Source organism: Lichenostomus cassidix, chromosome 2 (genome assembly GCF_008360975.1).
Source record: "Lichenostomus cassidix isolate B80296 chromosome 2, HeHo_3.0, whole genome shotgun sequence".
NCBI classification, from domain to species: Eukaryota; Metazoa; Chordata; class Aves; order Passeriformes; family Meliphagidae; genus Lichenostomus; species Lichenostomus cassidix.
In genome coordinates, this window is record NC_139482.1 from 20,533,465 (window position 1) to 20,546,395 (window position 12,931).

General features: G+C 40.2%; 1 protein-coding gene across 1 annotated transcript in view; it reads right to left on the reverse strand.

Annotated features, from left to right (window-relative positions):
- Positions 1 to 5,094: 5,094 nt before the first annotated feature.
- LOC146440927 (uncharacterized) overlaps positions 5,095 to 12,931 on the reverse strand; it is a 45,200-nt gene continuing 37,363 nt past the window's right edge. Inside the window, exon 4 of the mRNA XM_085049821.1 lies at positions 5,095 to 5,651. Coding sequence (XP_084905947.1) covers positions 5,095 to 5,651 — 557 coding nt within the window. The remainder of the gene's footprint in view (positions 5,652 to 12,931) is intronic.

Sequence of the window (12,931 nt, forward strand, 5' to 3'; positions counted from 1 at the left end):
GCATCTAATTGAGTGGGCAGGAGTGTTGATCTGCAAGGGAGCCAGCAGGCTCTGCAGAGGGATCTGGACAGGCTGGATCGATGGGCCAAGGCCAGTTGTATGAAATTCAACAAGACCAAGTGCTGGGTCCTGCCCTTGGGTCACAACCCCAGGAAACACTACAGGCTGGGGGAAGTGTCTGGAAAGATGCCTTGCAGAAAAGGACCCAGAGGTGCTGGTCAACAGAAGCTGAACATAAGCCAGCTCTGCCCACATGGCCAAGAAGGCCAATCCTGGCCTGTATGAGAGATAGTGTGGCCAGCAGGACCAGAGCAGGGATTGTCCTTCTGTACTGAGCACTGGTGAGCCACACCTCGAGTACTGTGTCCAGTTCTGTGCCCCTCACTGCTGGAAGGACACTGAGGGTCTGGAGCGAGTCCAGAAAAGGACAACGGAGCTGATGAAGGGTCTGGAGCACGTCTGATTAGTAGCAGCTGAGAGAGCTGAGGGTGGTCAGTCTGGCCAAAATGAATCTCAGGGAGGACCTTATGGCTCTCTACAACTACAACCTGCTCCAATCCTGAAATGACATTGTAGTCAGGTGGGGTTCAGTCTCTCCTCATGGGTAACAAGTGACAGGGGAAATGGCCTGAAGTTGCACAAAGGGAGGTTCAGGTTAGATTTACAAAAAATGTTTTCGCTGAAAGGGTGGTCAAGCACTGGAACAGGCTGCCCAGGGGAGCATTTGAGTTATCATCCCTGGAGGTATTTAAAAGACATGTAGATGTGGCACTGAGTTTAGTGGTGGGCCTGGCAGTGCTGGGTTAACAGGTGGAGTCAATGATTTTAAAGGTCTCTTCCAACCTAAACAATTATGTGATTCTAGTCTTATTATGCTGATTCATTGCTTTTATTTTGGGATCTAATATTTTGGAGACTTGCATTTTTGTGCATAAAAGGAAGATATGTTATTTTCTGACTCCCTTTGCATAAGTTGACTTTCTGCAGTGATTTTAATGAAGTATGTACTTCATATATATATATGAAAAAAAATCTGTATCACACTTCGTCATCCCTCTTATCTCCTCCTCAATACGGCAGAGAGTCTTATGTTTTTAACATTATTTTTCCCTCTCATCAATGAATCAATTTGGCTTCATATTTTGATATAGTTACTTGTGAAAGCAAAAGCCTTTGAAATTCCTACTAAAACATTGAATTCTACATTTTGCTTGCTGACTTTCTTTTCAATTCCATTGCAGCTTTTATATAATTTTTAAAAATAGTACTTCTACATTGGTTTGTACACAGAATAAGAGGAAAAGCTGCCCTTTTTTGCCCATAGGAATATTTTTGAGAAATATATTGATTTATTTAATTGTTGGAACTTTAGATGTAAGCTATGTGGAGGTTTTCGTGGTGTGTATCTATTTCTGGCATTTCTGCAGAAATTTCGGCATTTCAGAGCAACACATTTCTGTATAAATGCGTGAAGGAAACATTAAGATAGAAAGCTGATTGTAAAAAGCTGTAGCATTAAAAAGAATTCTCTAAAAGCAAAATGACTAATAAATGTTATTTCCCATGGATTTGTCTTACATTTGAATTTTGTAGTGTCCAGTAATGCTCAAATCTAGATACTCTACTTTGCAGAAGACTTTCCTGAAAGCAAGCTGTGAAGCAGGCACAAGGGGAGCTGCCCAGTTGCTCCTACTGGGGTGAGTCACTGTACTCCAGAAATGCAAGCCCTAGAGAGGAAACTGAAAATTCTGGGCCTCTCAGTGAGATAATGGGCTGGTTTGAGATGGTAGACTGGTTCAAAATGGGTGTTCAACATTATCCCTCCACAGCAAAGTGTTTGAGTGATTGTGACAGAAGCTCTCCAGATGGGAATTTCAGGCAGTGATGAAGATTCTCTCCAGGCAATGATTTGTATGTTCAAATGTGTCGATTAGTATCTTGACTGGAATGTCCTAAAGATGCCCAGGCTATTTCTGTTGTAGAACTGATATGTGTGCATAGATAAGGCACTTGTTAATAGTTGAAACTGTTACTGCAGCTACAGAAATATTCACATAGCCCATTTTCTAATACATAGTTAAGATATTTCAGTGTTGTTTTATGTGTAGTTAATTATGTGCTGGAGGTGGTCATGTAAGACTACAAGCCAACCAGGTTAGACCTGAGCAGAACAGCAGCTCTGGGAATCTCAACCCAGCCAAAGACACTGCAGCAAAGACTCCTGTCACCACCACTCAGCAACTGGCAGTCATGTTTGAGGGATCTGATTCCCTATGCAAATGTGTTGTATGCCAACAAACTTCCTGGGCATGCCTATGTAAAAGCTAGAAAGTCAGGATCTCTGACCTTGTGAATTTTCCTTCATTTTTCTTTACTGTCATTTGACTTTAACACATTGCAAAATACTTTGGTCTACTAGGTTATAGGGTAGTCATTCAAATATTTTTATAGCTAGTAGGGACTAGCGCTTTGAATGTGTCTTTCTTCCATCCTCTGGGTGAATGCTCTGGTGGACAGGTTCTTCTGTGAAAGCTGAGTATTTTCTTTTTCTCTGATCATGTTTCCAAGAAAAAGTAATCCTTTGTAAGTTGTGACCTCAGAAAACTTATTTTAACTCCCAAATATGAATCAATGGAAATAGGTGCCAAATGTTTAAGAGCAAACCACCTCATTAGATTGAGCTTCATAAATTCTAAGTTGTGATTTAGCAGTCAAGTGTTTCATTTAGTGTTATACTTCTAATCTGAATAATTTAAATTTCTTCTACTATAAATAAAAAGACACAATTCAACAATAATACATCCAATAAATGTTCCTATTTCTCTCCATTGATTACAAAGATGTCTTCGAGCAGCTAGGTGACATGCTAGTATTGGCTTTTCAGATATTGAAAGTTAGGCAAAATTTACTCACAGTGGTCCAAGGCTGGTTCAGCAAAAGCATTGCAAGCATATGAAGGAAGATGTTCCTCTCTCTCTACTCAGCCCTGCTGAGACACCTCTGCAGAGCTGTGTCTAGTCCTGGGCTCCCCAGGATAAGAGAGACATGGACACACGTCAGAGAGTCCAGAGAAGGGCCACAGCAAGGTTGAAGATGTTGAATCATCTGACACGTGAGGAGAGGCTGAGAGAGCCAAGGCCATGCAGCCTGGAGAAGACAAGGGTCTGGGGGCACATTATCCAAGTGTACGTAGATATAGTATTGTAGTTTATCCAAGTGTATGTAAATAGCTGAAGGGAAGAAGTAAAGAAGTTAAAAAGACTGAACTGCAATGCTCCCAGTGGCCCTCAGTGACAGGACAAGGGGCAATAGGCACAAACAGAAACACAAGAAATTCTGCTTAAACAGAAGAAAAAAAAAATTTTTATTCTGCAGGTGGTGAAACACTGGCACAGGCTGCTCCGAGAGGTATGTCATCTTCATCATCAGAGATACTCAAAATCTGACTTAACATGGCCCTGAGCAACCTGCTGTATTTGATCCTGCTCTGAGCAGGAGGTTGGGTTAGTCCATCTCCAGACGTGCCTTCCCATAATTCTGTGATTCTGTGGAAAATTATTCCAATTCATTGCATCTATGTTTAGTCTAGTAAACTTTCTTATATTTTGTTTCTTTTTATAGTTTTTCCTTAATATTAAGAAATGTGCCACATCTCTAGCATAACATATCAATAAATTTTTCTAATTTCCAAGACTTTATGATTATCTTAAAATGACCTTCCCATAAAAATTCTCATAAATAATGAACCTGAGAAAATTGCCTAATATTTAAAAAAATTACCTCAAGTCACAAACACACAAAAAAAGAAAAAGAAAGAAAAAAGAAAGACAAAAAAAGCTTGGACTTTTGTTCACAAATCTGAATGTATCTAAATATGAGTGTTTTGTATCTGAGTATACAAGTTAATCTTTTATGACCTTTGCACAGGGCTTTTTCTTGAAACCCTTGCTCAGGTAATAGAAATTGTCTCTTTCTAAAGATCAAGAGGAAAGTACTTTGAAGATGTATTGCTACATTATGTAAATTTGAAAAATTTACTGTGCATTTGGAGCACGAATTTCACACTGTGACCTAATTCTTGCCTACAAGTACACAATGAACACACTGAAAAAATGTAAAGATTATCGTTTGATCTCCAACTCTGTCTAATTAGGACAAAAGGCTTGTTTTCAATAATAAAAACAAAACATTCCATAGGAGAAAATTGAGGGGTTTTTTTATTTTCATATGTGAAGTTAAACCTCTAGAATACTCCTGCATGAAAGTTAAAATCATAGAATCACAGAATCTTTTGGGTTGGGAGGGACTATCTAGTTCCAACAGCCTGTCATGGACACAGACATCTTTCACTAGACCACATTGCTCAATCCCCATCCACCCCGGCCTTGAACACTTCGAGGGATGGGGTAGCCACCTTGCAGACAACCTGTTCCAGTGTCTCACCAGCCTCATAGTAAAGAATTTCTTCCTAATATTGAGGTGACTGAAGACCCCATGAGGACCAAGGCTTCTGAATGCAAGGCTGCTCCAATCTGTCTCATCTGCTTGGTCTTCCAGGTCAGGTGGCCTGTAGGAGAGTCCCACCATAATGTCACCAGTCCCTTCCCTCCCTTTAATCCAGAGTCACTTCTCTCCATCCCCAGGCAGAGCTCCATGCACTCCAGCTGGTCATTGACACAGAGGGTGACAGAGAGGGTCCTTGCCCCCCTGCCTGTCTTTCCTAAAAAGCCCGTATCCACCCCTTCTAATCCTGTGGCCATAGGAGCCATCACACCACAACCTCATGATGTTGAGGAACTATGGCCCTGCAAGGCTCTAACTCCTCTTGGTTATTCCACATGCTGTGCGCATTTGCACAGAGGCATTTGAATTGCCTGCCCCACAAACACAGACACACACACACACACACACACACACACACACAGACACACAACCCCCAATAAAGCTGACTTACTGGCTGCAGTGGCTGGAATTCCTTTGTGCTGCTTTTCAGGCGCTCTTCTGATGACGTGTGATCTCTCTTCAGGCTCTGGGCATCCCTTGTGGGCAATGGCATCACACTGGTAGGAGGAGGATGGATTGATGTTCCCTAGTTTAAAGCCCTTGGCCAAAGATGTTTTCCCCTTTCTCTGACAGACAGACCCCATCAGCCCCCAGTGGACCAGGTCTCTCAATGACAGTCCCATGGCCTGAGGTAGTCAAACCCTTGGCTGTGGCACCAGTCCTGTAACCACTTGTTGATTTGTCAGATTCAACTGGCTCTTTCAAACCCCTTCCCTTTGACCAGGAGGACTGATGAAAAACTACCTGCACTCCTGAGTCCCTTACAACTCCTCCCAGTGCTTTGCAATCCTTGGTACTCCTCAGGCTGCTCCTGGCTGTATCACTGGTGCCCACGTGAAACAACAGATAACAGCAGCAGATAACAGTCAGTGGACTGTAAGAGGCTTGGTAGTCTCTTGGTGGCATTCCTGATACAAACACCTGGTAAGCATCACACCTCTCTGGAGCACGCATCAGGTCAGCAAATGGGTGCTCCAAAACTCTCAGAAGAAAGTCACTTCCTACTATCACTTTGCACGTCTTCTTAGTTGCTCTGGTTGTTATACAGGGAGCAGACTGGGCTGCCTTATTCAGCTCCAGCATCTCTCCTGATGTGTGGGAAATTAAAATTAGATTTGCTATGTCAAAAGACTCTCAGAACAGCATCTTTGTTATATTATGCTAAATGGAAGATGAAAAAGCAATATTCCTTGTGCTAGAAAAATAGGGCTTAGCGCCTCTTGCCTTTGAACCACAGCAAAGTATTTGACTGAAATTCCAGTGAAGCAAATAATGCATCAATAATGTTTGCAATGCTTCCTTAGGTTACATATGCAAAACAAACAAGAGGTTTACTTAACATCGGCATAACTATTCCCCCTATTAGTTTTGATCAATTGCTTTGTGGTCATGTTCATTAGACAGCCTAATCTGAACTGCAATTAGATTTTATCCTTTTAAAAGACAAAGCAGAATCCCAAGTCATTAATTAAAGGGTCTGACTACAGTTGGTTACAAGATGGATGTTGCATACCCTTTAGTGATGACTCAACTCGACAAAACAGAACACTTTAGTTTGAAGTGGCAAATACACCAGCACTAATTGAATGCAAGCTTTTGCTCTGGTACAGCTGGAGAAAAGGAAATAATTTCATGTGTGGATTCTTGAAGACATGAAATGCTAATGAGGACCATGTGAATAAGCTAGACTTACATAGGGCAAACTGTAAGTATGAGGAAAACATTTGAAATAGGAGGGAGTGATTAATATACAATCCTGCACCACTTATAGGTTGTTTTATTTCTGTCAGAAACTGAAAAACATTTAATATTTCTTCTTCAGACCCGCTGTATCTAATGCTGCAATATCCCAATGGCAAAAGCCAATTTATGGTACCTAAGAAATCAAAAAGCTCATTACTTTATTACTGATTGCACCCCGTGGATGTTCCCCAGTCCCTGCTTTGTGGTGGGCTGCTCCCTCATGCTACCCCAAGTGTAGAATATTCCCCTTCCAGATATGAATAAGTCCATATTCTTGGTGCCTCTCCTCCAAAAACCAGAAAAAGCCTTACAAGATTTGCTGATCTTTAAGACCTGAAGTCATCTGGTCAGACAATAAGCTGCACTCAGCCATTCACAGGACGACGTTACACCAATGCTCTGGGCTTATGTCTCTGCTTCTCCAAAGGTTTCCTGTATGACCACAAATAAATCAGTGGCATTTAAACCAATTTTGAAGGCAGGTAAAACATGGTACTTTTAATGTATGAGACTCAGGCTTTTGTGGATAAAATGGCAGTATTTCTCAAACTCCCAGGGGTCCTGCAGGCCTCTTGGTACCTGTGGTTATTGAGGACAAGCACAAAATGTGAGGCTGGAGATAGAAGTGAAATTTGAATGCAGAAACTACAGTTTTAAAGGAATTTTTAAACTTTTTTTTTAATTGAAAATAAAGAAAGTCAGAATTTTTTCAAATGCAGGATTCACCAAGGCTATCATCTGGTGTCTGTTTGGATGTCTTCCCCTTTCCATGAGTTTGGAATAACAAGACTATTACCCAGACCCTTTAAAAAAAAACTGCTCACTGCTAGTGATGGAAAAATTATAATGCAGACCTTGGCAATAAGGGCCTGCAGCTGTACCAGTCATCTCAGCATGTAGCCAGAGTTGCTAACTCAGCTATAAGAGAGCCAAAGCACACAGAGAGGCTTTTTTTCCTAATTAGTTTATGGTCCATTATTAATAGGAAACCCACAGAAAATAAAAATACAAATTGTAGACAAACACAAAAGCCTATTTTTAGTCTGTGAGATATGAGAAGAAGGTACATTGCAGCCACAGGAGGTTATCTTCCATTTCTCTGAAGTTTTCATCATAAGTTTACCTCCACAGCTGCATACTGTCTGCCAGAAATGCTCTCTGACACTACCAAGTGCCCTTGCACCAGGCTGAGGGGATGGCAAAGAGAAGCCTTGCAGTAAACTTGAGGAAGGCTGTCTGCCATACATGTCCCCTAGGAGGAGACTGAAAAAGAAAAAAGAGCTGGGTTCTCCCACAATAGCCAAACAGAGCAAAAAAATAAGGAAAATATGGGAACACCACCAAGAAAAGCAACAAAACCAAATTCAGAACTGAAAGATCATAGCAAAGACAGGCTTTACCTCAAAGCAACAGTACTAGCACAAGGAGTCAGAATTTAATAATTTTTTTTCTGCATTTAATAATTTTCATGCAGATATTCACAGACCTTGGGAAAAAGCCTAGACATCAAACCTCTGGTTTATCTCTCTGATAGTAAGCAAAATGCTGAACTGAAAGCACAAAGGTAAACCATCATCTTCATCAGCTTGTGTTCAGCAGACAACTGGAAGAGAAAATTATGCCCAGGCTTGTATGTGATACATCATTCAAAATTAGAGACACTTTGAGTAAATTCACCCATGAATAGGAGAAAAAAGGGGAAAATGCTGCAATTTTTCCTGGCTGTGGAGAATTTGCTACAGAATAAGTAGTTAATTTATTGATAAAGAGCTTTCTTGCTGAAAAATGTTATTGCTTCATGAAAATTCTCAATATTTTGATTTCCGATATTTTTATGGTTTAAATTTTCAACATTTCTGAATCTTTTTAGTACAAAAATATAATTTCTCCTCTTTATTCATTAACTCTTTTTGAATGGAATAATGAAGATACTTAGAGAGGTGCTTTGACTGTCATTAAATATATTCCTTAGAGGAACTCCATCTAACCTAAAAAGTAAGAAAATTATGCATTTGATTGAATATTCATGGATTTAAATAAGCATTTCCCCATTGACGTAAGTGACTTATGTTTCTAGTACAACATGAAGGACTTCACTTTCAGAAATGCAGATGTATTATTGCATGTTAAAACACTCATAGGCAACCAACTGCAAACTCTTCCACTGATCACATGTAAAGATTGTCCTTCCAGTCTTGCAGACTTTTACACAGATTGGAAGTGACATGCAGATTTGTGTGCCTATGATGCACCTATATAAAAATAACATAAAATATTTGTATGTTTTTGACTGCAGCTTCAGAATGAGCATGCTTTTTTCTCCTAAAAGGAACACCAAAAAAAACCCCAGAGATTGGTAGAAGCCTAGATTTGTTTGGGGTTTTTTGATATATTGCTGCCTACTTGCTCATTAGACAACCTCCCTCTTTCTAATTTATCACTTTAACATCAGGTTCAGCACAAAGAAACAGCCTGCAAAAGGTAAAAAAAAATAATTATAAATTCTACTGACCAGTTCACATTAGTGTGAGTGCTGGCAACACTAAGGTGTTTCTATTTATCACCATTTACTTTGATGGGGCACCATTCATTTCATTTATCATTTGATTCTTTTCAATTATTTCTTCTTGGGAAGAAGTAGAATCAGCATTATTTAGTTAGGATTGTGTTTGCCCAACAGGTTTTGTAAAGTCCACTAAAAGAAAACAGTCACTAGATACTTGTTCATTGGGTCTAGAGTTTTCCTTCAGTATCTGCCTATTTTGTGATTTAAAGTGTACTTGGGTTTTTTAGTACTAAAGGAAGCCAACATAGATTTAGGCATTTAATCTAGGTAGCAAAATTATATAACTATTATATAACTTATATAACTATACCTATATAACCATATAACTATACCTAGCATTTAAGCTAGATAGCAAAAAGAAGGTATCAAAATTATAAAACTATTTTTTATTTCCAACTTCAGGGTAGTACACTTCTCTCTGGAATAACAGCCAATTTGAAAATCTACCAAGGAGCATTGCTGTATACCTTACTGTTTGGGTTGAGGTTATGGGAGGATTTAGGATTGTGTTGTTTGGGGTTTTTTCCCTCAATTTTGGAAGCACTGGGAATCCTCAGTAAAGATATGGAGCACATGATTATAAAAATAAAATAAAAATTGCAAAACTAGTTCTAGTGTTGCACGACCTGCTTAGGTGCACTGAGTCAATATGGGTAATAAGTCTGTGCCACCTCTCACAGCTCTTCTTCCCCTGTGATCATCTTTCCCAAGAAAATACTGAGAAACTGCATATATCCAAGGGACAGCTTAGTTCAGGGAGGGCTTCTGGACTGTAAATCCCAAAGCAGTTCTCTCAGCATTTCTGCATAACTCCCTACCAGCCTGCTGGATATGTTGGGCATCATGACTTTAATCCTAATCCAGTTTACTCTGGAAATTGTACTGCTGGATCCTGATATATCAGGCAATAGCAGCCATCTCTTGTATCAGCAGCCATCCCTCAGCCCCTTTGTGAATTTGAGCCTTACTCTTTAAGTACCAGAAGATGTAATATGGTGAATAAAAAGTGGTGTCCAGAAGAACGAAATGACAGTCAAGTGTCAGATGTAAATTTACAAGTGTGAGTTAATACTTTGCTAACTAGCTGCTCCTACTTTCAGTGACCAATTTCTCTCCTTCTTCTGCGTTTTTATGACTCTGGGCTCCTCTTGCCACAGTCCTGGGCACTTGAATGTTTAAGAATATTGAAAAGGAGATCTTCCCCTGTGAGTTGGTGCAGAAAGAGTAGGAAACAGTATGTGTGAGAGTCCAGAACAAATTTGGCTAAAGCAACAGGGACAGGACTCATCACAAAGTGTTTGAATTATTATTATTCTTGGAGGAAAAGGATTCTAACTTCTATGAGACTTTAACTGTTCTTCTTTCAAATTTTTTATTTAGCCCTTTACAGGAGATGGTCAAGGTCTTTCTGGGTGCCATTTTCAGATTGCCAGTTAATCACTTGGCAACCCCTGCGATTAAACGCTTCTCTGTGTTTCACAGATTAAAATGATGACAAGAGCACTGAGAGGTTTAGTGGCGGTTTTGAGAGCCAGAGAAGAGGAGAAATGTGTTTAACACTACCTCATGAGACACATACCATGCCTTAAGCTTCACAAACCTCTGGTCTTCTATGGGTAGCAAAGAGAGAAGGGGAAAAAAACCCCACATTTATTTGTCAGCAATAAAAGCAGTCTTCAATCACTTTTTAAAGAAGGAATTGCACAAAGATATTCCTAAAGTAAGCATCCCATAAATATTCATGCACCATCACAATAGTCACTCAGTCCCACCAAAAATTTCTGTGCCAGAAACCGTCTGGAAGCTAAGGCTGGTCCTGTTTGACTCCAGGACTCCTGTCTGTGACAAAACACCAACCAAACTCATGGAAAATAGTATCACCTGCATTCTCAACCTCTCTACTCACAAGTAGGAAAGTGGTGTGATTAGAGGTCAGGAATGTATCTGCCTCTGTGTTTGGTGTTTGCAAAACAGGGACTCATGGGGGCACAGCAGGGCAACTGGCCCTCCATCTGTTGTGCAGAGCTATGGATTTTTTCTGCAAGGTATACAAGAAATAACCAACACTTCATTAGGAAAGAATAATTTGACCTTCGCTTTAAAATACACCTTAGTTTGCCTAGGAAACTACAGTTTGAGGTTCCCAACCTCTCCAACCAGTAGTACTGAAAAGGCAAAAGAGTCATCAAAAATCCCCTAGTTTGTGCACTACCACAAACATCTTGAAGGATCGCATAGAAACTACAGACTCTGAGTTTTGCTCCCATCTCTTACATGGTGTTTCCCTGAGCTATAGGAGTGATGTCATGCCCAAAGTCACTGACATATTCTGGGCCTTGCAGTGCGTGAAGAACAGGGATGATTAACACAAAAAATAGGATACAGTATCAAGTTCCCCTTTGAATATCGGTTTGAAGGCTTGGAAAGGGTTAGGTGTTCCCACCTTATATGCTGCCCAGTCTTTATCTGCAACATCCTATAAGGATTTACAGAATTTTTGGACAGCTTAATTCCCAGGCAGATACCAGCTCTGCCTCAGTCCCACCCTTACACTACCCCAAGACTGCTGCCAGGTAACCACTCAGCTCACCACCAGCTCACCCTCTCTGCCTCAAACCTTTGATGTGATGTTTCCAACACAAAACAGTATTACCCAAGTGTTTGGTCAAAATGCCCATGCGTGAGGAAGAGGTTAAGGAAAGGGAGGAGGAAGAGGCAGATGGGTATGGAGAAAAGGTATAGCAATTTTTGTTGATTGTATATGTTAGACTTTCTGACGTACCTGCACAGAATTGTTGTACAAGCCGTGATTGTGTTAGACAGATTCTATACATTGAGTCTGTGAAAGGGCACAATCTGCCAGGCATTCCCCATCACAAGAACTGAATGTGCTTCTGACTAAAGTTTTCTTCATAAATACTTTCCTCCTCCAAAGGGCAGCATCTGGACTTTAGAGTGCTATCATAAAGCCTATCTTTTGGGGTACAAGATGTACAGCGCAGGAGTAGATCAGACAGTAAACGTGGAAGGCTATTAGACATCAGGAAAAATACCAAAGGAAAGAACAAGTGCAATTAATAAAACATAAAACATTTGCTCCATAAAAATCTAGAATATCATCATTACTGCTTCAAATTAGTTGAAGAGTAATTATCCCCAAGATGCTCCAGCACCTTCTACATCTTGCTTGCAAAAATTTGACAAAACAGGAAGGAGCTGGTAAACATAAGAATATAAAACTCTGCTGGATTAATAAGGGAAAAAGAATTAAAATAAACTATTTTAAGTGGAATGACAATACAAACAAAATTGGACAGCTCCAGTTCTCTGTGTTGTGAATGTGCACATGCAAGTATCTGAACCGCAGCGAAGGTGACCTTGCATAGTCTCATCTGATAGAAAAGCAGATTAAAATTCCTATTTATCTCAACTATAGTCATTACTACTTTCAATAAACAATACAAACCTAGTGGAAAAGCCCAGCTGATTGTTTACGTGAGTAAATGCTTGATTTGCTGAAATTGTGCTGCCTTTTGTGGTGAGGTGATTTAGACAAAGAATTTATTGAACACTTTTAGGGGCATAGGAATGCTTTATGAACAGGGTAGAAAAAGTCCTTATGAAGCTTTACTTTAAAGAAGGTCTTTTCATGAGATTTGTAACATGGGATTCAATATCATAAATATTTCCACCATTTATCTGTGATAAGGAAAAAAGAACATCTCTATATCCCAGTGGTGTAGAGACAGCAGAAAATTCAAGGTTAAGATTGTCTTTGACGCATATTCCTCCCCTGGCCAGACCAGGTGAGACTTACTGAGGACAGCAAGCGTGTGCCCCACAGAGGGGCTAAGGTGGTGAATTCCACAGCCCTTCAGTGCACTGAGAGAGTGCAGGTCAGGTACAGCAGAGGAGCAGACTTCTCTTCCTTGCAAAAAAAAAAAAAAGGAGCGGGGGAGGAGAATGTGCTGAGAGTGTATGGAGAAAGTGAAAGGAAATAAAGATGGGCTGCTGGATGCCCTTCCTTCCCACCAGATCCTGAGAAGAACAATACTGTGC